The following is a 22,799-nucleotide window of genomic DNA, read 5'->3' on the forward strand; positions in this document are numbered from 1 at the left end:
CTTCTAGCATGAACACGGTGAGGGCATGTAGTTCTACAACAGCTATAAGATGCAGTATTTAGTACTACAGTGCATAGTGAAAGTATTCGTCCCCCTTGAACTTTTCGACCTTTTGCCACATTTCAGACTTCAAACATAAAGATTTAAAACTGTAATTTTTTTTTGTGAAGAATCAACAACAAGTGGGACAGAATCATGAAGGGGAATGAAATTTATTGGATATTTCAAACTTTTTTTAACAAATGAATAACTGAAAAATTGGGCGTGCAAAATTATTCAGCCCCCTTAAGTTAATACTTTGTAGCGCCAACTTTTGCTGCGATTACAGCTGTAAGTCGCTTGAGGTATGTCTCTATCAGTTTTGCACATCGAGAGACTGAAATTTTTGTCCATTCCTCCTTATAAAACAGCTGGAGCTCAGTGAGGTTGGATGGAGAGCGTTTGTGAATAGCAGTTTTCAGTTCTTTCCACAGATTCTCGATTGGATTCAGGTCTGGACTTTGACTTGGCCATTCTAACAACTGGATATGTTTATTTGTGAACCATTCCATTGTCGATTTTGCTTTATGTTTTGGATCATTGTCTTGTTGGAAGACAAATCTCCGTCCCAGTCTCAGGTCTTTTGCAGACTCCATCAGGTTTTCTTCCAGAATGGTCCTGTATTTGGCTCCATCCCTCTACCCATCAATTTTAACCATCTTCCCTGTCCCTGCTGAAGAAAAGCAGGCCCAAACCATGATGCTGCCACCACCATGTTTGACAGTGGGGATGGTGTGTTCAGGGTGATGAGCTGTGTTGCTTTTACGCCAAACATAAAGTTTTCCATTGTTGCCAAAAAGTTCGATTTTGGTTTCATCTGACCAGAGCACCTTCTTCCACATGTTTGGTGTGTCTCCCAGGTGGCTTGTGGCAAACTTTAAACAACACTTTTTATGGATATTTTTAAGAAATGGCTTTCTTCTTGCCTCTCTTCCATAAAGGCCAGATTTGTGCAGTATACGACTGATTGTTGTCCTATGGACAGAGTCTCCCACCTCAGCTGTAGATCTCTGCAGTTCATCCAGAGTGGTCATGGGCCTCTTGGCTGCATCTCTGATCAGTCTTCTCCTTGTATGAGCTGAAAGTTTAGAGGGACGGCAAGGTCTTCGTAGATTTGCAGTGGTCTGATACTCCTTCCATTTCAATATCATCGCTTGCACAGTGCTCCTTGGGATGTTTAAAGCTTGGGAAATCTTTTTGTATTCAAATTTGGCTTTAAACTTCTCCACAACAGTATCTCGGACCTGCCTGGTGTGTTCCTTGTTCTTCATGATGCTCTTTGCGCTTTTAATGGACCTCTGAGACTATCACAGTGCAGGTGCATGTATACGGAGACTTGATTACACACAGGTGGATTCCATTTATCATCATTAGTCATTTAGGTCAACATTGGATCATTCAGAGATCCTCACTGAACTTCTGGAGAGAGTTTGCTGCACTGAAAGTAAAGGGGCTGAATAATTTTGCTCTCCCAATTTTTCAGTTTTTTATTTGTTAAAAAAGTTTAAAATTTCCAATTAATTTCGTTCCACTTCATGATTGTGTCCCACTTGTTGTTGATTCTTCACAAAAAATTACAGTTTTTTATCTTTATGTTTGAAGCCTGGAATGTGGCAAAAGGTCGAAAAGTTCAAGGGGGCCGAATACTTTCACTATGCACTGTATATATAAATATATAAACATACAAACATCTTGTTGCCCTTGATATGATTTGAGCTCAGAACCCCAGTGCTGCAAGGCAACAGTGATAGCTGATAACAGTGATAACAGTGAGCTGGTGTGAGAGTTGCCAGGCAGAGGTCTCTATAGGTTATGAAAGGTATACTGGGGGGTCTAGGACAAGGAGAGTGACAGGCCAGTACTTGGAGGATCTCAGAGTGGACACTCGAGCCTAGCCTTTAGGCATGCTGGGTATGATGGGAAAGAAGGCAGGAAAAGGAAGTGACACATGTAAGCATACAGGGCAGAGCTGCACATACCAAGTGACACAAATCAATGATATCATTGCAGTGTTTATTTTCTTGGAAATTTACAGGGCAGTTTATAATGTGTACTGTAAATTGTGTTCCTTTTTTCACAGTGCTGCCAAGCTGTACCACATTCTGTTTTTAAAAGTGTAATGCCATGTTCACACGGAGTAAAATGTGTGGAATGTTTATATGGAAAACACATACGGACGTTCTGCATATTTGTCAGATCCGGCAGGTGCTAGGTCCGCTGGGAAATGCGCAGAATCATAGACGACAATGCATTTCTGAGCAAAATCCGCAGAAAGAATAGAATATTCTTTCTGCGGACACTGGAATCAGGATTTCTACGGCAAAAACATTTGTGTGGAAATTCCGCCGTGTGCACAGTGCAGCAGAATCTCATTGAAATCAACAGAATTCTGCTGCAGTGGAATGTCCATGAGGAATTTTCTGGAGGAATTCTGCATAGACATTCTGTCATGTGAACATACCGTAAAGGTAAAGGACTAAATATACCATACAAACACCATTACATCCCCCAATGTCTAAGTTTAGGTTCACATATATCCGGCGTCCAGCTCAGTGAACCCAGCCTAAACTCACTGAAACTGGTGCTACAACTGGTGACAAAAGTGCATAAGTTGTTTAGGATCCAGTGTTCATTACTTGTGCATTCCGGACAGGGGAACGCAGCAAGATTCGTTCTCCGCCGGACAACACACATGTGTGAAGGGGGCTAAACATCAATATAGAAGGGTATTCTTTACTGTAAGAGCAGGGAGAATATGGAACTTTCTGCCACAGAGGCAACCTATTTTTGTAACAAATAGGGATCTTCTTCTAGAGGAAAGAAAGTTTTTACAACAACATAGAAAGGGATTCTTTACTGTAACAGCAGAGATAACAAGGAACTCTCTGCCTGAGTGACATCCTGACATCCTGCTTTTATAACAAGGAGGCATAATCTATGTCTAGTAAAAAGAAGGTTTCTACACCAACAGAAAATGGGATTTTTTTTTTTTTTTTGCTGTATGGTCACTTGAGGAAGAAAGCTGGACTCTTGAAATGCATTGTATTGTTGTATTAATTTTATTTTGATTTATTTTGTTATTAATAAAAGCTTTGAGCCTCAAAATATGATCCACTGTCACCTTAAGATACTTCTAATTGCGGTCATCTGACCAGTAAGGCCTCCTTTACATATTTGTTTGGTGTCTGGCATCTTTTCCCTCCGGCACTGTAGAAAATGTGCAGGAGGGAAACTGATGCTAGAACTGATCCCATTCATTTGAATGGGGCACCTGATGATTGGACACGCCGGATTGGCACCAAACAGGGGAACACATCTTGCTGCGTTCTCCTGTCAGGCGTACAGAATCACCGGATGCCAGATGCTAAACATTTAGGTTGGGCTTACGTATGCCGGACACTGAACATATGTAATCCTAGCCTTACAGTCAGCACCGGTCAAAAGCCTCCATATTACGAACCCTGAGCGAGGAAAGGTCATTTAACTTTCCCAGGCTCTTAAAAGCAATGGCAGGGCATTGCATGGACAGGAGGGTTGGACCAGATTATTTTATAACATAGAAACATAAAAGATTGAAATGATCTATCCAGTCTGCACTTGTATTATTTCATTTTTATTTTAGGATGGATAGATTAGATAGATAGATAGATAGACAGATAGGAGATGGGTGGATGGATGGATAGATAGATAGATAGATAGATAGAGTTAGCTCTTTATGTCTTTCCTGATAAGTTTTAAGCTTGAGGCCTTTCATCATTTTTATAGACAATCTATAGACCTATTTTTTGAAGGTTAGGTCTCCAGAACTGAACACAGTATTCCAGATTTGTTCTCACTAGAGCTCCATACAGTTGGATCACAATCTTTTCCTTGTTATACCTTTACCTGTGCAGGGAGGCACTCAATTTGCTTTCCCTATAGCCTGGTTGCACTATTACTTGTTTTGAAGGACTTAGAAATCACTAAGCCTTAGCACATGAATTAAAAACAGAATAAACAAGTATACACAGCAGCAGTATTGTTTGTACAAGTAATGGTTAATTATTTTAAGACAGCAAGTGATATTTACCAACCCCCTCCCTCCTTGAATCTGCCTGTTTCCATTTTGGGACTATTTGGTCATATTATATAAAAAAAAAATAAAAAAAAAAAAAAATATATATATATATATATATATATATATATATATCCATGTTTTAGTTCTGTTATTTAAATGTGGTACTAATATGATTGATTTTCACATACAAATAATAGACAACAAAGTGCAAAAAAGGTGTAAATAGCTATAGGTAGAAATCCCTAGGCCCGGTGAAATGCTACATATATAGGCTATGCATATGCCTTTAGCCACTGTAAACTACACGGTACATAGTAGATTATGTCAGTGGAATACAAAATATTGAACTCATTTTGATGCAGGTGAAAAACAACATCTACACAGAGTAAAAGGGAATATATGAGATTAAACATGCTTCATTACTAAGATTCATTTATCGCATGAAGTATAAAGAGATGATATATCTGCAGAAGTAAACAGCCGCCTCGATGCGAGAGGAAGCAAAGCCTGGGAGCATCTTATTCAGCCAGCCCTGTTCCATTCTCCGGGCTGCTTCTTTTGTGTAAAGGAAACAAAGGCCTGTATAAGCATGGGTTAACAATTGCAGTCATTCTCCGTAAACACAAATTTACCTTGCAAAGGCTTCAGATGAGTCCCCTCCGGCTGAGACTTGGAGAACGGGATTATTGTATTTTCAGCATCCCTCTTTGTTTTGTATGGAATACAGCGTTCCACCATGTTCTGATCACATGATCGCTGGAACATCTAAATGGAGATGATCACCTGCTCTCTGGCAGCCGGCAAGATGCAGTGGAAAGCATAAGCAGACGCAGCTGTCTGAAGGGCAGCTCGAGCGGGGAGGACTCCATAAAACTGACATTGCAGAGTCACAGAGGCTGTCAATGATCCCAGTCCATTCAATAATGTATGCATTATTTACAGAGTGAGGTCTGGCTCTCGTCCTTTATCTCACTCTGCTCTATTGATAGTATATATATATATATTTCTCTATGCAGCAGATCTTACATTCTAATATCCCGACATAATTAAATGAATGCGGTTATGGTGATGCCATTATACCATTACATAGGCCCAGATTTATCAAACTGTGAAAGAAAAAAAATTAGTGATTTCCTCACAGCAACCAATCACAGTTCAGGTATTACTTTACCAGAGCTTGTTACCTGAGCTGTGATTGGTTGCTGTGGCAAAATCCCTCCATTTTCCCTTGTATACGGTTTGATAAATCTCCCACATAGAGATTTCACATTAGAGAATTTTTGATGAGCAATGCAAGTCTGGTGTACATAGTTTATATATATATATATATATATATATATATATATATACACACAGTATATATACTAGTACCCATGGAGGGGCAATGGGGAGCACTTGGGTTAGCTCTTGCCCTCCACATGCAGCTTGCCTCCTTTAAAAATTCTATCTTTGGTATCAAGACAGCCTATAGGGTATGGCACTGATGGCAGTATGTAATGTTGGCACTGGGCATGGGCAGTGGCAGATGAGAAAGAAAACTGCAGCATCAACATTACACACACCGTCTGTGGTCACCACTGCAAATCTGCTTGCAGCCAGCTGCCGCTGCCAGTAACTGTAGAGTAGCTAAGCAGTCAGGCCTGCAGGTATGTTAATGCACTCAGACTAAAAAAGTCAAAAGTAACTAAATGGACTCAGACTTAAAAGTGCAGAACTGGATGCACTCAGATTTAAATGTAGATAAATGGATACACTCAGACTTAAAAGTACATGTCAATATGCGCTCAGACTCAAGCATACATAATTGGATGCATTCATACTCAAACATACATAACTGGATGCACTCATACTCAAACATACATAACTGGATGCACTCAGACTCAAACATACATAACTGGATGCACTCAGACTCAAACAAACATAATTAGATGCACTCAGACTCAAACATACATAACTGGATGCACTCGGACTCAAACCAACATAATTAGATGCACTCGGACTCAAACATACATAACTGGATGCACTCAGACTCAAACATACATAACTGGATGCACTCAGACTCAAACATACATAACTGGATGCACTCAGACTCAAACATACATAACTGGATGCACTCATACTCAAACAAACATAATTAGATGCACTCGGACTCAAACATACATAACTGGATGCACTCGGACTCAAACAAACATAATTAGATGCACTCAGACTCAAACATACATAACTGGATGCACTCAGACTCAAACATACATAACTGGATGCACTCAGACTCAAACATACATAACTGGATGCACTCAGACTCAAACATACATAACTAGATGCACTCAGACTCAAACATACATAACTGGATGCACTCAGACTCAAACATACATAACTGGATGCACTCAGACTCAAACATACATAACTAGATGCACTCAGACTCAAACATACATAACTGGATGCACTCAGACTCAAACATACATAACTAGATGCACTCAGACTCAAACATACATAACTAGATGCACTCAGACTCAAACATACATAACTGGATGGATTATTATAATGGATCATTGTGTCAAAATTATGCCAGCTGAAACCCAGATATGTTTATGTGCTCAGTCTTACAATTAGTCTCATACATCATCTCTATCTTCATGTTGTGGGAGTTCGGTAAGCTCCTCTGAGCTACCACAGATTTTTACTTTTATTTAGACGCCGTGATCAGCATTGATCATGGTATCTAAAGGGTTAAATGATGGGCAGCAGCGGGATCGCTGCTGCCTGCCGTAAGCAGTGAGTCGCTTCAAAGCCACTTCAGGCATCCTTAACCTCTTGGGGACCAAGGTCGTACCTGTACGCCCTTGTCCCACTCCCCTTCTATGATGCAGGGTCAGGAGCTATAAGCCGCCAGTACCTGTGTCTAATGCTGGACATCACTGATTGCGGTGATGCCCAGCATTAACCACTTAGTCGCCGGATTCAAAGTTGATTGCGGCGTCTAAAATTTAAAAATAACTGTCCGGGCAACCGATCTGTGCCTCGATGTTCCAGGAAGCCTCAGTAGCCTGGAGCAATCGAGCACAGATAACACTGATCAATGCTATGCTATGGAATAGCATTGAACAGTGTATGCAATCAAAGGATTTGCATGTTTTAGTTCCCCATGGGAAATAAAAATGGTGTAAAAAGTTAATAAATGTAATTTAACCCCTTCCCCCAATAAAAGTTTGAATCCCCACCCCTTTCCCATGTAAAAAAAATATGTAAACAAAAATAAACATAAAGATATGTGGCATCGCTGTGTGTGTAAATGTCCGAACTATAAACATAAAATGTTAATTAAGCCGCACAGTCAATGGTGTACACGTAAAAATATGTCCAAAATTGCGGATTTTTGGTCACTTTGTATACCCTAATTTTTTTTTATAAAAAGCAATCAAAAAGTACCATCAAACCAAAAAATGGTACCGATAAAAACTTCAGATCACAGTGCAAAAAATAAGCCCTAATATAGTCCTGTATGTGGAAAAATTAAAAAAGTTATAAGGGCCAGAAGAGGACATTTTTAAACATGCTAATTTTAATACATATAGTTATAATTTTTTTAAAGAAGTAAAACTAAATATAACTTTATGGCAGAGCCGGAGCACTGCCTTTGGCAATCTCCGTCTCTGCCATAGCACTGTATTAAGGGGGCGTGGGGGGGGGGGGGCGGGGGCGTTTCCTTGGCTGATTTAGGCTAGCGTCGGCCCTGCACCACTGCTGGGGGCCCCCTTACCCAGACGGGGCCCCCCGCACCTTAGGACCTGGATTGGTGTCTGGAAGATAGATGTTGAAAATGTTTTCGAAAATTATAAAAACTGCTTAATTTATAAGCCTTCTACCAATAATAAAAAAAAATGTTAAAAGCTAACACCACTGTAAATATGACATATGGGCCAGTTTTATCAAAACTGTCTGAGGCAAAAACTGTTTGTCCATAACAACCAATCACAGCTCACCTTATATTTTACCAAAGCAATTAGAGAGAGGAAAAAACCTGAGCAAACTGGGCAAATCAGTTTGATAACTCTGACAGATGACATACGTTTAAGAGGTTTGCTCACCTCAATATTTCAGCATCCTGCATCCCTCCATCCCCCTCCACTTCCTGGTTTGGGCGGGGGGCTGGACATTCAATTTACATGCACAGTTCACTAAGCAGTGTTGAAGCAATGCAGTGAGCTATGTCGGGCGTGCACTCCCCGTCTGACCACCTTCTAGGTGTGACACTCCAGCTTAGTACACTCAGAAGGTGGCCAGGCAGGGGAGCGCAATCTCGAGATCCTGCTATGCAGAGTGGGCGTGATGTCAGCATCTCTGATCGGTAACCTAGGCAACAAGCCGTAAACAATGGGAACAGAGTATGTGCATAACATAAAAAGTAGACAATTTTCTAGTAACATCTATTTGCAGAAATTGCTTACTTTTGCATTATCAAAATGGACGTTGATGTAAGAGATGGTAAAACCCCCTCTAATTATATACTCTTTGGTGTGATATATGTTTCAACAGCAGAAAGTTGAAACTGTTAAAAACATCCCATTTTTTGATGTTTTGGCATTCTTTCACAAACATGCAGAAATCCTACCTTTGATCAGAAACATTAGAAGTGGAGTCAATTGCCACCTCCTTAGCAAGTGTGCCACCTTCAGAAGGAAGCTTTAACGGTAGCCCCGTTTCTTGTGATTTTAACAGATGATCTATTTCTGTCTGTGCTTTGGTGCTGCTCTCATCTAGTTTGCACAGTTCAAAGCTTTCCTCAAGGTCTATATAATCCCCTTCTCTTATTGATGTCCGATATCCACCCTGTCTTTCAGATTCCATATATAAAAACTCTCCCAAGTCTTTATCACAGTCTGCAGTTTCTGCTCTGCTAAATATGTCCTCAGGTGAAGTATCAGAGGCCTCTGTCTGGCTTAGTATTATACTCCAGCTGTGCTCATGTTCTGAGATTTCTTCAGATTTCTTTTTACTCTCTCTTCTTTGAGGTAGAGTAGAAGAATTTTTTTCTTCTAAATAAAAGGATTGGAATCCAGATCCGGGGGTCATTTGGTTTTCACTTCCATTTGTCATGGAGATTGACTGAAATGTATCTGGAGAAGCCACTGAATAAGCTGTATCGGACTCTGTTTGAAGAGGCTCCACACTGATGTCTCTGAATGGGAAAATGTTTAATTTACTTTTAGATGCTAACACAAAAGGAGAGCTGGTTTCCAAGCTGCTGCTATTTGTTACATCTGGTTTAGCGGTATCTTTATCATCCGGCACATTGTTGTCTTCTGCTGCCACATTTACATCTATGTCATGTTTCCACACTTGTATTGGTCCACTGGATTCTAAAAATAAAAATAAAATTCATAGTCAAATGCAATGCCATTTCTGTACAAAGACCTACTCCTGGAAGGTCTTTGTACTGAAACAGTGTTAGAGTGTTATCATCCTAGTTCTAAAAGTATTTTATTCTCGCTTACCTAAGTGCTCTTCCATGTACTTTGCATTAGAGGTACTTGGCACTATATATGTGGTCTAATTACTATGCACTCAGCCTCAGAACCCTTGACAAAGCTGGTACGCAGGTGAAACGCCGGGGAAGCTGTCAGTGATAATAATGCAGTTATCACTCGTGGTTGTAAAGAAACTCTTAACACACATAATAACACAAGTGCTGGAGACTGATTTTAGTCCCAATCCATACTAGGAACAGGGGGACCAGTATTAAATGTGAGAGCTCCATTAATGGGGGTCATTAACTCCACCTAGTGGTGAGAGAGACCCTTTTTTTTTTTTTTTTTTTAAAGGGACTAGGAGTGAGCCGCTGGAATTTTAGCATTTCATTTGGTATATACTGGGGAAAATCACCCTTTAAAGAATTACAATTAAAGTATTTTTAATGGGTGTGGTTTTCTGTAGGCTTTCCCTGCAGAGGGGAGACCCCTTAAAGGCGTACTCCGCTGGAAACATCTTATCTCTATCCAAAGGAGGTTAGATCTCCAGTGCGGCACCCTTGTCATTTGGTACACGAAGCAAACTTCACTCCGTGCCAGATGACTGACGATTCGGGCTGCCACACCCCCTCCATTCACGTCTAAGGGAGAAGGCGTGACGGCTATGTACCAGCCATCACACCCTCTCCCATTGACATGAATGGAGGGGGCGTGACATGATGTCACTAACGCGGAAGCTACAAGCTTATGTGTTCCAGATGCTGCCGGCCCAGATCGCAGGAGTCCCCAACGGCGGATAGAGCATAAGATGTTTCAAACGGAGTACTCCTTTAAGGTTGTGGTTTGTTGACTATGCACATTGCATTTGCACTTACATGCATGATTTTTGTATACATGTGATGTTGTTATTGTCACGATGCCGGCTGGCAGGTAGTGGATCCTCTGTGCCAGAGAGGGATTGGCGTGGACCGTGCTAGTGGATCGGTTCTAAGTCACTACTGGTTTTCACCAGAGCCCGCCGCAAAGCGGGATGGTCTTGCTGCGGCGGTAGTGACCAGGTCGTATCCACTAGCAACGGCTCAACCTCTCTGGCTGCTGAAGATAGGCGTGGTACAAGGGAGTAGACAGAAGCAAAGTCGGACGTAGCAGAAGGTCGGGGCAGGCAGCAAGGATCGTAGTCAGGGGCAACGGCAGGAGGTCTGGAACACAGGCTAGGAACACACAAGGAAACGCTTTCACTGGCACGATGGCAACAAGATCCGGCAAGGAAGTGCAGGGGAAGTGAGGTGATATAGGGAAGTGCACAGGTGATCAGACTAATTGGAACCACTGCGCCAATCAGCGGCGCAGTGGCCCTTTAAATCGCAAAGACCCGGCGCGCGCGCGCCCTAGGGAGCGGGGCCGCGCGCGCCGGGACAGGACCGACGGAGAGCGAGTCAGGTACGGGAGCCGGGGTGCGCATCGCGAGCGGGCGCTACCCGCATCGCGAATCGCATCCCGGCTGGAGGCGGTATCGCAGCGCCCCGGGTCAGAGGATCTGACCGGAGCGCTGCAGTGAGGAGAGTGTAGCGAGCGCTCCGGGGAGGAGCGGGGACCCGGAGCGCTCGGCGTAACAGTACCCCCCCCCTTGGGTCTCCCCCTCTTCTTAGAGCCTGAGAACCTGAGGAGCAGACTTTTGTCTAGGATATTGTCCTCAGGTTCCCAGGATCTCTCTTCTGGACCACAACCCTCCCAATCCACTAAAAAAAAGGTTTTCCCTCTGACCTTTTTGGATGCCAGAATCTCTTTGACGGAGAAGATGTCCGAGGAGCCGGAAACAGGAGTGGGAGGAACAGATTTGGGAGAGAAACGGTTGATGATAAGTGGTTTAAGAAGAGAAACGTGAAAGGCATTAGGAATACGAAGAGAAGGAGGAAGAAGAAGTTTGTAAGAGACAGGATTAATCTGGCACAAAATTTTGAAAGGACCAAGATAGCGTGGTCCCAACTTGTAGCTAGGGACACGGAAGCGGACATATTTAGCGGAGAGCCATACCTTGTCTCCAGGGGAAAAAATGGGAGGAGCTCTTCTTTTCTTATCCGCAAACTTCTTCATGCGTGATGAAGCCTGTAAGAGAGAATTTTGGGTCTCTCTCCATATGATGGAAAGGTCACGAGAAATTTCATCCACAGCGGGCAGACCAGAGGGCAAGGGGGTAGGGAGGGGGGGAAGAGGGTGACGGCCGTACACCACGAAAAATGGGGATTTGGAGGAAGATTCAGAGACTCTGAAGTTATACGAGAATTCGGCCCATGGTAGAAGATCTGTCCAGTCATCCTGGCGGGAGGAAACAAAATGTCGTAAATAATCACCCAAGACCTGGTTAATTCTTTCTACTTGTCCATTGGATTGAGGATGATATGCAGAAGAAAAATTTAATTTAATCTTGAGTTGTTTACAGAGAGCCCTCCAGAATTTAGACACGAATTGGACGCCTCTATCCGAGACGATCTGCGTAGGCAACCCGTGAAGACGAAAAATGTGTACAAAAAATTGTTTAGCCAACTGAGGCGCTGAAGGAAGACCAGGAAGAGGAATGAAATGTGCCATTTTGGAGAATCGATCAACGACCACCCAAATAACAGTGTTGCCACGGGAAGGGGGTAAGTCAGTAATAAAATCCATACCAATCAGAGACCAAGGCTGTTCGGGGACAGGCAGAGGATGAAGAAAACCAGCGGGCTTCTGGCGAGGAGTCTTATCCCGGGCACAGATAGTGCAGGCTCGCACAAAGTCCACAACATCCGTCTCCAGAGTCGGCCACCAATAGAAGCGAGAGATGAGTTGCACAGATTTCTTGATGCCCGCATGACCTGCGAGATGGGAGGAGTGACCCCATTTGAGGATTCCGAGGCGTTGGCGTGGAGAAACAAAGGTCTTTCCTGGAGGAGTTTGCCTGATGGAGGCTGGAGAAGTGGAAATCAGGCAGTCAGGAGGAATGATGTGTTGCGGAGAGAGTTCAATTTCAGAAGCATCCGAGGAACGAGAGAGAGCATCGGCCCTAATGTTCTTATCAGCAGGCCGAAAGTGAATTTCAAAATTAAATCGGGCAAAGAACAGAGACCACCTGGCCTGGCGAGGATTCAGCCGTTGGGCAGACTGGAGGTAGGAGAGGTTCTTGTGATCGGTGTAAATAATAACTGGAAACCTTGAACCCTCCAGCAGATGCCTCCATTCCTCAAGTGCTAATTTAATGGCTAGAAGCTCTCGATCCCCGATGGAGTAGTTCCTCTCCGCCGGAGAGAAGGTCCTAGAAAAAAAACCACAAGTAACAGCATGCCCGGAAGAATTTTTTTGTAGAAGGACAGCTCCAGCTCCCACTGAAGAGGCATCAACCTCCAATAGGAAGGGTTTGGATGGGTCAGGTCTGGAGAGCACGGGAGCCGAAGAAAAGGCAGACTTGAGTCGTTTAAAGGCATCTTCCGCTTGAGGAGGCCAAGACTTGGGATCGGCATTTTTTTTGGTTAAAGCCACGATAGGAGCCACAACGGTAGAAAAATGTGGAATAAATTGCCTGTAATAATTGGCGAACCCCAAAAAACGTTGGATAGCACGGAGTCCGGAGGGGCGTGGCCAATCTAAGACGGCAGAGAGTTTGTCTGGATCCATTTGTAGTCCCTGGCCAGAGACCTAGTATCCTAGGAAAGGAAGAGATTGGCATTCAAACAGACATTTCTCTATTTTGGCATAGAGTTGATTGTCACGAAGTCTCTGAAGAACCATACGGACATGCTGGCGGTGTTCTTCTAGATTGGCAGAAAAAATCAGGATATCGTCCAGATATACAACAACACAGGAGTATAAGAGATCACGAAAAATTTCATTAACAAAGTCTTGGAAGACGGCAGGGGCGTTGCACAGGCCAAAGGGCATGACCAGATACTCAAAGTGTCCATCTCTGGTGTTAAATGCCGTTTTCCATTCATCCCCCTCTCTGATGCGGATGAGATTATAAGCACCTCTTAAGTCCAGTTTGGTAAAGATGTGGGCACCTTGGAGGCGATCAAAGAGTTCAGAGATGAGGGGTAGGGGGTAGCGGTTCTTAACCGTGATTTTATTAAGACCGCGGTAGTCAATACAAGGACGTAGGGAGCCATCTTTTTTGGAGACAAAGAAAAATCCGGCTCCGGCAGGAGAGGAGGATTTACGGATAAAGCCCTTTTTTAAATTTTCCTGGACGTATTCCGACATGGCAAGAGTCTCTGGGGCGGACAGAGGATAAATTCTGCCCTGGGGTGGAGTAGTGCCCGGGAGGAGGTCGATAGGACAATCATAAGGCCTGTGAGGAGGTAGAGTCTCAGCTTGTTTTTTGCAAAAAACATCCGCAAAGTCCATATAGGCCTTAGGGAGGCCGGTTACAGGTGGAACCACAGAGTCACGGCAAGGGTTACTGGGAACCGGTTTTAGGCAGTCCTTGGAACAAGAGGGCCCCCAACTCTTGATTTCCCCAGTGGACCAATCCAGGGTAGGGGAATGAAGTTGAAGCCAAGGAAGTCCAAGGAGAATTTCAGAAGTGCAATTGGGGAGGACCAAAAGTTCAATCCTCTCTTGATGAGATCCGATGCACATTAGAAGGGGCTCCGTGCGGAAACGTATGGTACAGTCCAATCTTTCATTGTTTACACAATTGATGTAGAGGGGTCTGGCGAGACTGGTCACTGGGATGTTGAACCTGTTGACGAGAGAGGCCAAAATAAAATTTCCTGCAGATCCGGAGTCCACGAAGGCCATAAGTAGAGAAGGAGAAGGCAGAGGCAGATATCCGCACAGGCACAGTAAGACGAGGAGAAGCAGAGTAGACATCAAGGACTGTCTCACCTTTGTGCGGAGTCAGCGTACGTCTTTCCAGGCGGGGAGGACGGATAGGACAATCCTTCAGGAAGTGTTCGGTACTAGCACAGTACAGGCAGAGATTCTCCATGCGGCGTCGTGTCCTCTCTTGAGGTGTCAGGCGAGACCGGTCGACCTGCATAGCCTCCACGGCGGGAGGCACAGGAACAGATTGCAGGGGACCAGAGGAGAGAGGAGCCGGGGAGAAGAAACGCCTCGTGCGAACAGAGTCCATATCCTGGCGGAGCTCCTGACGCCTTTCGGAAAAACGCATGTCAATGCGAGTGGCTAGGTGAATGAGTTCATGTAGATTAGCAGGGATTTCTCGTGCGGCCAGAACATCTTTAATGTTGCTGGATAGGCCTTTTTTAAAGGTCGCGCAGAGGGCCTCATTATTCCAGGATAATTCTGAAGCAAGAGTACGGAATTGTACGGCATACTCGCCAACGGAAGAATTACCCTGGACCAGGTTCAACAGGGCAGTCTCAGCAGAAGAGGCTCGGGCAGGTTCCTCAAAGACACTTCGGATTTCCGAGAAGAAGGAGTGTACAGAGGCAGTGACGGGGTCATTGCGGTCCCAGAGCGGTGTGGCCCAAGACAGGGCTTTTCCAGACAGAAGGCTGACTACCAAAGCCACCTTAGACCTTTCAGTGGGAAAGTGGTCTGACATCAACTCCAAGTGCAGGGAACATTGGGTAAGAAAGCCACGGCAAAACTTAGAGTCCCCATCAAATTTATCCGGCAAGGATAGGCGTAGACCAGAAGCGGCCACTCGCTGCGGAGGAGGTGCAGGAGCTGGCGGAGGAGATGATTGCTGAAGCTGTGGTAGTAACTGCTGTAGCATGACGGTCAGTTGAGACAGCTGTTGGCCTTGTTGCGCTATCTGTTGTGACTGCTGGGCGACCACCGTGGTGAGGTCAGCGACAACTGGCAGAGGAACTTCAGCGGGATCCATGGCCGGATCTACTGTCACGATGCCGGCTGGCAGGTAGTGGATCCTCTGTGCCAGAGAGGGATTGGCGTGGACCGTGCTAGTGGATCGGTTCTAAGTCACTACTGGTTTTCACCAGAGCCCGCCGCAAAGCGGGATGGTCTTGCTGCGGCGGTAGTGACCAGGTCGTATCCACTAGCAACGGCTCAACCTCTCTGGCTGCTGAAGATAGGCGCGGTACAAGGGAGTAGACAGAAGCAAAGTCGGACGTAGCAGAAGGTCGGGGCAGGCAGCAAGGATCGTAGTTAGGGGCAACGGCAGGAGGTCTGGAACACAGGCTAGGAACACACAAGGAAACGCTTTCACTGGCACGATGGCAACAAGATCCGGCAAGGAAGTGCAGGGGAAGTGAGGTGATATAGGGAAGTGCACAGGTGATCAGACTAATTGGAACCACTGCGCCAATCAGCGGCGCAGTGGCCCTTTAAATCGCAAAGACCCGGCGCGCGCGCGCCCTAGGGAGCGGGGCCGCGCGCGCCGGGACAGGACCGACGGAGAGCGAGTCAGGTACGGGAGCCGGGGTGCGCATCGCGAGCGGGCGCTACCCGCATCGCGAATCGCATCCCGGCTGGAGGCGGTATCGCAGCGCCCCGGGTCAGAGGATCTGACCGGAGCGCTGCAGTGAGGAGAGTGTAGCGAGCGCTCCGGGGAGGAGCGGGGACCCGGAGCGCTCGGCGTAACAGTTATTTCTTATATCCTTCTTTGAGATCGTGGTAATGCCAATTTTTCATGTTTTGATTTCTCTTTTTAATAATTTTATTATGTATCTTATCATGTCTTGTCTATTTAATGTAATGAAATATCTAAAAATTTATCTTAAGCTACTTTCTTTTCTCTTGTTTGTTAGTTCTTGGTTTTGGAGCCAATTTACACTGTGCTCTTTTACAGCAGGGACCACAGTGTGTTTCATTTATTTTTCCAGTTTTTTTGCTGCTTTAGGTTTAGTTTTTTTATGTAGGCTTCATGTAGAGTAAAATGAACTGAGTAGATTACTATTCAGTTATGTAGAAAATTATTCAGCATGGTGTGTTATGTTATTCATTTACATCAGACAGGATAGAGCACAGAGTAGTGCTAGCCCACCCTCACTTATTGGACTTTGTCCATGCCTGTGCTTCAGCTTGGACAAAGCCATGATTTTATAAGCCTTAATTTCTATATTAACCCCTTAAAGGGGTATTCCAGGAAAAAACTTTTTTTATGTATATATCAACTGGCTCCAGAAAGTTAAACAGATTTGTAAATTACTTCTATTAAAAAAATCTTAATCCTTTCAGTACGTGACCTTCTGAATTAAGGTTGTTCTTTTCTGTCTAAGTCCTCTCTGATGACACCTGTCTTGGGAAACGCCCAGTTTAGAAGAGGTTTGCTATGGGGATTTGCTTCTAAACTGGGTGTTTACGGAGACATGTGTCATAAGAGAGGACTTAGACAGAAAAGAACAACCTTAACTTCAGAAGGTCATAAGTACTGAAAAGATTAAGATTTTTTAATAGAAGTAATTTACAAATCTGTTTAACTTTCTGGAGCCAGTTGATATATAAAAAAAAGATTTTTTCCTGGAATACCCCTTTAAGGACCAAGCATATTTTGTCCTTGAAGGGGTACTCCGGCCCTAAGACATCTTATCCCCTATTCTAAGGATAGGGGATAAGATGTCTGATCACGGGGGTCCCGCCGCTCGTGACCCCCGCAATCTCTCATGCAGACACCCATCGTCACTCTCCCTCCCATAGACTTTCATTGAGGATGTGACGTCACAAGGGGCGGAGTTGTGATGTCATGATTTGCAGTTGAGTTGGGACTCCAGCCCTGTAGTTGTGACCCTTCAGACACTGAGCGAACATCGCTCTGTGCAGCTGCCACAGGTGGGTGTCTGCATGAGAGATTGCGGGGGTCCCCAGCGACGGGACCCCTGCAATCAGACATCTTATCCCCTATCCAAAGGACCGGAGTACCACTTAAAGGACCAGGCCAATTACATTTTTGCATGAGGGCTTATTTTTTGCGTCGTGATCTGTACTTTTTATTGATACCACATTTGCGTATATAAAACATTTAATACATTTTTTATAAACATTTTTTCAAATATGATGTGACAAAAAAAGCAGCAATTTTGGAATTTTTTCTTTTTTTTTGCGCCGTTCACCATACAGGATAATTAACATTATATTTTGATAGGATTCGGACATTTGAGCATGTGGTGATACCAAATATGTTTATACATTTTTTTCTGCTTTTTGGGGGTAAATGGGAAAAACTGGCATTTTACCTTTATATTGGGGGAGGGAATTTTTCACTTTTTTCACATTTTTTGACTTATTAAGCTTATTGTCACCATTATTACAGACTTATTATTTTCGGAATGTTGAAGGCGTTCTTACCGGTAGAAAGTTGTAATGGACTAGTGTTGCCATCTGCTGGAAAAATGTGTTTGTGCCACCCTCCTTTGTCTGTAAACTGTGTTTCTGTCTCTGCCGGTGTCTTTCCAAGTAGAGATTCCAATTCCTCTTCTATAGAATTATCAGCTGTTTTCTGAGAAATATCTTGCTCGAGTCTTTGCTTATGATCGCTGCCCATGATAGAAACTGAGCATCCTGAGAGTATTATGTTGGATGTTTTTGACTGTATAAAATATTCATGTTCCTTGATTAATGTGTTTTGGCCTTTGTGGATGCTACAGATCAAGTCATTATTTAAAGAAAGAGGTGAATTAACAGAACTATCACTATTAAGTTCACACTCCATGTCACCTGCCTCACCAGTATCTGTAGGGTAGGCTGCTGGATCAAATTTTTCCACAATGTTTAAAGACTGTAATGTATGGCTATCACATGCAAGTAAAGGTAGAGAATTAGATATTTTTGTGTCTTCAACATAAGTAATATCTTGTTTTTCTTTTGTACTTTCAGATAGAGCTCTTATTCTAGGAATATTGCTTGTGCTCACATGGTGCTGGTATATTTGACTGTATTCATATTCTCGACACAGATCTGGGCTATCAGAAGCCTGAGAACTGTTTTCACAGCTGTATAGTACAGCAGGACTGTCACTCAGTGACATTTTTGTATATGCTTTCTCTGACATATTCCATTGGTCTGGTTCTACAAAAAAGAATGGAGAGGATTGTTGAGTGTAGTCATCTAGAAAGTCTGGAATATAGTCACTTTGGTTAGGACTTTCTATGGTTAATGCTTCACAGCATTCAAAGCTTCTTTCCATATCATTGTGTTGATCCAGATCATCGCAAGAAAAATCAACCTCATTGACTAGATGGGATTCTTTATTAGTGCCCAGAATGTCTGATGTTTTTTTTTTAGAATCCACATTACCAGAATCAATGCATGTGCTTTCTCGGTTAGTGTCCTCACTATTTCCTGAAAACTCTGGTTTGCATGACAGACCAAGTTTTACATTGCTTGGGCTATAAATATTAGCATGTGAGCCACTAAATTGATGAGGTTCAATGTTTGACTGGAAGTATGTTTGGGTTGGTGTATCTTGTTCCAAGCAATCTAATATGTACAATGTTTTTTCATCTTTATTTTGACCTCTAGTTTCAGTTGGGTCTACAAGTTGGTTATCTTCCTTACACCCAACATCAATCAGGTGCAAATTGTTTGGAACCTGTGAGAATTGTTCCTGTTCATCTGAAAAAGTATTCAGACTTCCTGTCTTGGAATTTATTCTATTATACGCCACTGAAGGATGATCATGAAAACAATCAAGCTGATCCTCCAAACTTTCTTCTTCTGTGCCGGGAGTAGTGGAACTGGAAAGAGTATCATTAAAAAATAAAGATGTTGTTTCCAGATCCAGCACCTTTTCCTGGAAACAGTTTTTAACATTTCTATCCACAGGGCTGGGATGATCTAGAACATTGTTTGACTCCGGACTTGACGAAGATTCAGAATCCACACAAATTTGTGTGTTCCAAATATCCAGATTCATAGGAACTTTACTGATCATACTTGATGATGTGTTTGCAGGGTTAATTCTGTCGGGATCCTTTGTAACAGTTTGATAGGCGCTATTCTTTGACACTGATGGATGTTCTATATTATTTCTATACAAAATGCCATCATGTAGCGCACCCAAACTTTCAGCTAACTCTGGGCTTGGTGAACTGGAATAGGAAGAGTCACTTAGGACATTTAACTTATGACAAGGGTCTATTTTCCTAACATTTGATATATCTAAATCAACAGAGGTATTTAAGGCACTTCCACATACAACAGCATCATTGGCATCAATATTTGTAGGGTTTATGTGAGGTCTGCCATTGATATTTTTGTATAATATATTTTCTTTTATTTCAATGTTCCTATTAGGAGATTGCTGAGTAGTATAGAATTTTTTTTCATAAATATGGGGCTCATGGGTGTTGTTTACCTCTAGACTCAATGAACCTGAGTTATTTGATAAACATTTCCTGTTTTCATTGTTGACCTGATATTGGGAGTCATTGACTGGAGACAAGTTGATGACAGAGTTTATATTTTTGTCACAGTCATCACATGCTTCCCTTAAATCCAACACTGGAGATTTATTTGATAAATTGACATTCTGTAAAGTATCTAAATCATCAGGAGTATTCAAAGAGGAGGATTCTGTATCATACTGCAGATCTGTTTCCCAAATGGCTTCTTCCGTTTCATGTGTCACTTCTTCATGGCGTTTGCTATTTGCTTCAAACTGATGTTCGTTGCAAACATTTACTACCTTATTCAGAATATCGGGAGATTGAGGTTGGATTTTTGGTAACTTAACATAGGAATGATCATCAGAAGAATTTGATCTGACTTTTACATCTGAATTGGCTTTTACATATGGCTCATGATTTTTAAGGAGAACATCATCTGGTAATTTACTCGGTGAAGAACTTTGATGATCACGCTGAAAAAAATGACTTTCATTGTTTGCTAAGGGGAACTGAAGCATGTTATCAGCAAATGGACTGAGTAAATTTTCATCACTGGGTAAATCTCTGCTACTTTCAGGCAAATTTTCCTCTTCTGTGCTCTTATGGCTAAAGTCTTGCCATGAAAAGGGTCTTAGATTGTTCATATCGTCACTTTTTTCTATCATGAAGTTTACTTCATTGTCAGATGTTCTAGATTGCAATTCAGAAGGATTATTAATGCTCTCTATATTGGATGTGCTAGTGTCATCCAATGTCAACTCACTATTTTTACTATTAACAACCACTGGCTGATCATGAACTAATTCAGTTTTTGGTTCTTCCCATGTCTTTTTAGGTTCCTTCATATCATCTTCATACAGAGGAGAAGATATTGAGTCTGACGTTGAGTAATTTGTATCTGGAGGAGAAACAATACACTCATTGCTGGTGCCAGGGTTTGTAAAGTCCAGACATCTATAAGACAAAAAGGGGTCTTCCCAATCAATTTCTGATTTAAGAATATTTGACTCTTTATTACTTTGACCAAAATCCCAAACACAGAGATTTCTTTGTATGTGTCTTAAATCATTTGATGACTCTTGATCAGAATCAAAGCATTGTAATCGTCCATTTGGAGAGTCATGTTTTCTTTTTATATGCTGCTCTTCTTCCAGTATTTCTTGGTCCAGTTTGTCACTACCATTATTCATATCATGAGTATATTCTGAAGAATGGTCACTTGATACGTCACCTATTTCATTTGATTTGGAAAAGTATTTCTTATAGTTAGAATGATGAGACATATCCCACGTATCGAAGGGCTGATTTGCAGATTGTCCAAAGCTATCTGGGGAGCCACACCAAGGATCTGAGGTTGATTGAATAGGATGGTTTGATCTCCATAAATCTGAAAATGTTCTGTTTTCCTGCCTGGTGTTATTATCATGATTATCCCTGTTATGACAGTTAGGTACTTTCATATCAAATGAGCCAGCCATGTGCGCAGCTTCATGATTGTCTTTTTGGTTTTGGCCTTTCCATGAATCAGGGCTATTGCATACCTGCTCACTTGAACTCCACATGTCAGCATTCAACAAGGCCTCTTGTGTTAAGTTTGGTTCACCTCCATTCCACCAATAGGAATATTTAACCTGAGGTATGTCAGCAGCTTCTATTTCATTAATTTTATCTATTACGTCCTCTGGAAAAAAAGTTGGGGGTCCATTATCTAGAGGTGAACTTTCCACAAGACTATTCATTGGTGTAGGAGGAATTGTTACCTCTGCATGACCATTAGCATCAGAAGATAAAGGAGAGCTGAATTCAACAAGATCACTTACACTGGGATGTTTATCACAAAGATCCTCATGATTTTCAGGACTATGCATGAAATTGTCATCAAACTCTACTAAACTAACATTTTCTACTTCTAACAATGTAGCCTTTCCAGATTTGGAATTTAGCAGTTTTGATGAATGGTTAACTATATCATCTCTGTAGAAATGGTGCTGGATGTGTTCTTTTTGAGCAGTAGCTTGCTGTCCCTCTGAGGAATCACTCTGAAAAAAGAAGTCATCAGCCATAGAGTAGTCTGCAGAATGTGATGAAGATTCAGAGTGAATATTAGGGGTCAGATGAAAGCTGAAGAGATCAAGATTATCACTGTTATTCCTTGTTGACGGGGTTTCCTCCTCAACAATGACAGATTCTGGGATAGGACTATAAGAATCAATTCCAGGAACAAAACTGTGATGAGGACCAGCAACTTCTGCAACTGGGCTGTCATCACTGAGAAAAACAGAACTCTCTTTAGAAGACCTGCTACTTCTTATTGTTGCAAGGCCACTATCTGGGCTCACAAGATCGACATTGACATCCACTTGGGCCTGAACTGATCCATTAATATCTTGCTGATTATCTGAGAAGTTCGATGGATTTGGCTGTGGGTCTACATCAGAACCATATAGCTCCATGATACCAGATGATCCCTGTGAGAGAGGTGCGCTACCAGCAACAGCTTCTGTTGAGGAGGTCCGGCTGTTGGGTACCATACCGATACGTCTTCTGTTGATGGCTTCTTTGATGATTGCTGCCACTTGCTCACAAGTTACCAAAGGACTATCTTGCTGATAAACAAAAAAACGATCACACCCATAATCTGATGGCTCAAGATCGAGGAAAGGATTTGGGCATTCTTCCAATTCACAGCACACCTATGAAATGGAAAGACATAATTAAATTGAAGTGCTATTGGACATGTATTTTATAGCTGTGTAAAGGAATATGTAATTATTGTAACTGTATGTCATTATTAAAAAGGTGAAGTACAGTATTATTAAAAAAAAAAAAAAAATACAACACATATGGACTTGTCTAGAGGCCAGAACTTCTTAAGTCCAGATCATTAAAATTTACCAGTAAATATTAAAATCAACAGCTTCCTACAGATGACATGTCAACTATCTGTCTACGTAT

General features: G+C 42.7%; 1 protein-coding gene across 6 annotated transcripts in view; it reads right to left on the minus strand.

The window, feature by feature from the left end:
- The window catches only part of PRUNE2 (prune homolog 2 with BCH domain), a 315,426-nt gene that overhangs the window by 141,534 nt on the left and 151,093 nt on the right, over positions 1-22,799 (minus strand). For 5 of the 6 annotated variants that reach the window (XM_056523470.1, XM_056523460.1, XM_056523444.1 and 2 more), the window contains exons 9-10: positions 17,806-22,537; positions 8,706-9,453 (exon numbers count right to left, since the gene is read on the minus strand). In XM_056523470.1, the coding sequence (XP_056379445.1) occupies positions 8,706-9,453; positions 17,806-22,537 (5,480 nt within the window). Of the gene's footprint in view, positions 1-8,181; positions 8,326-8,705; positions 9,454-17,805; positions 22,538-22,799 lie in introns of those variants that run through there. The other variant, XM_056523479.1, reaches the window with a different exon arrangement.

The sequence above is a fragment of the Hyla sarda genome, chromosome 1 (genome assembly GCF_029499605.1).
Source record: "Hyla sarda isolate aHylSar1 chromosome 1, aHylSar1.hap1, whole genome shotgun sequence".
NCBI lineage: Eukaryota > Metazoa > Chordata > Amphibia > Anura > Hylidae > Hyla > Hyla sarda.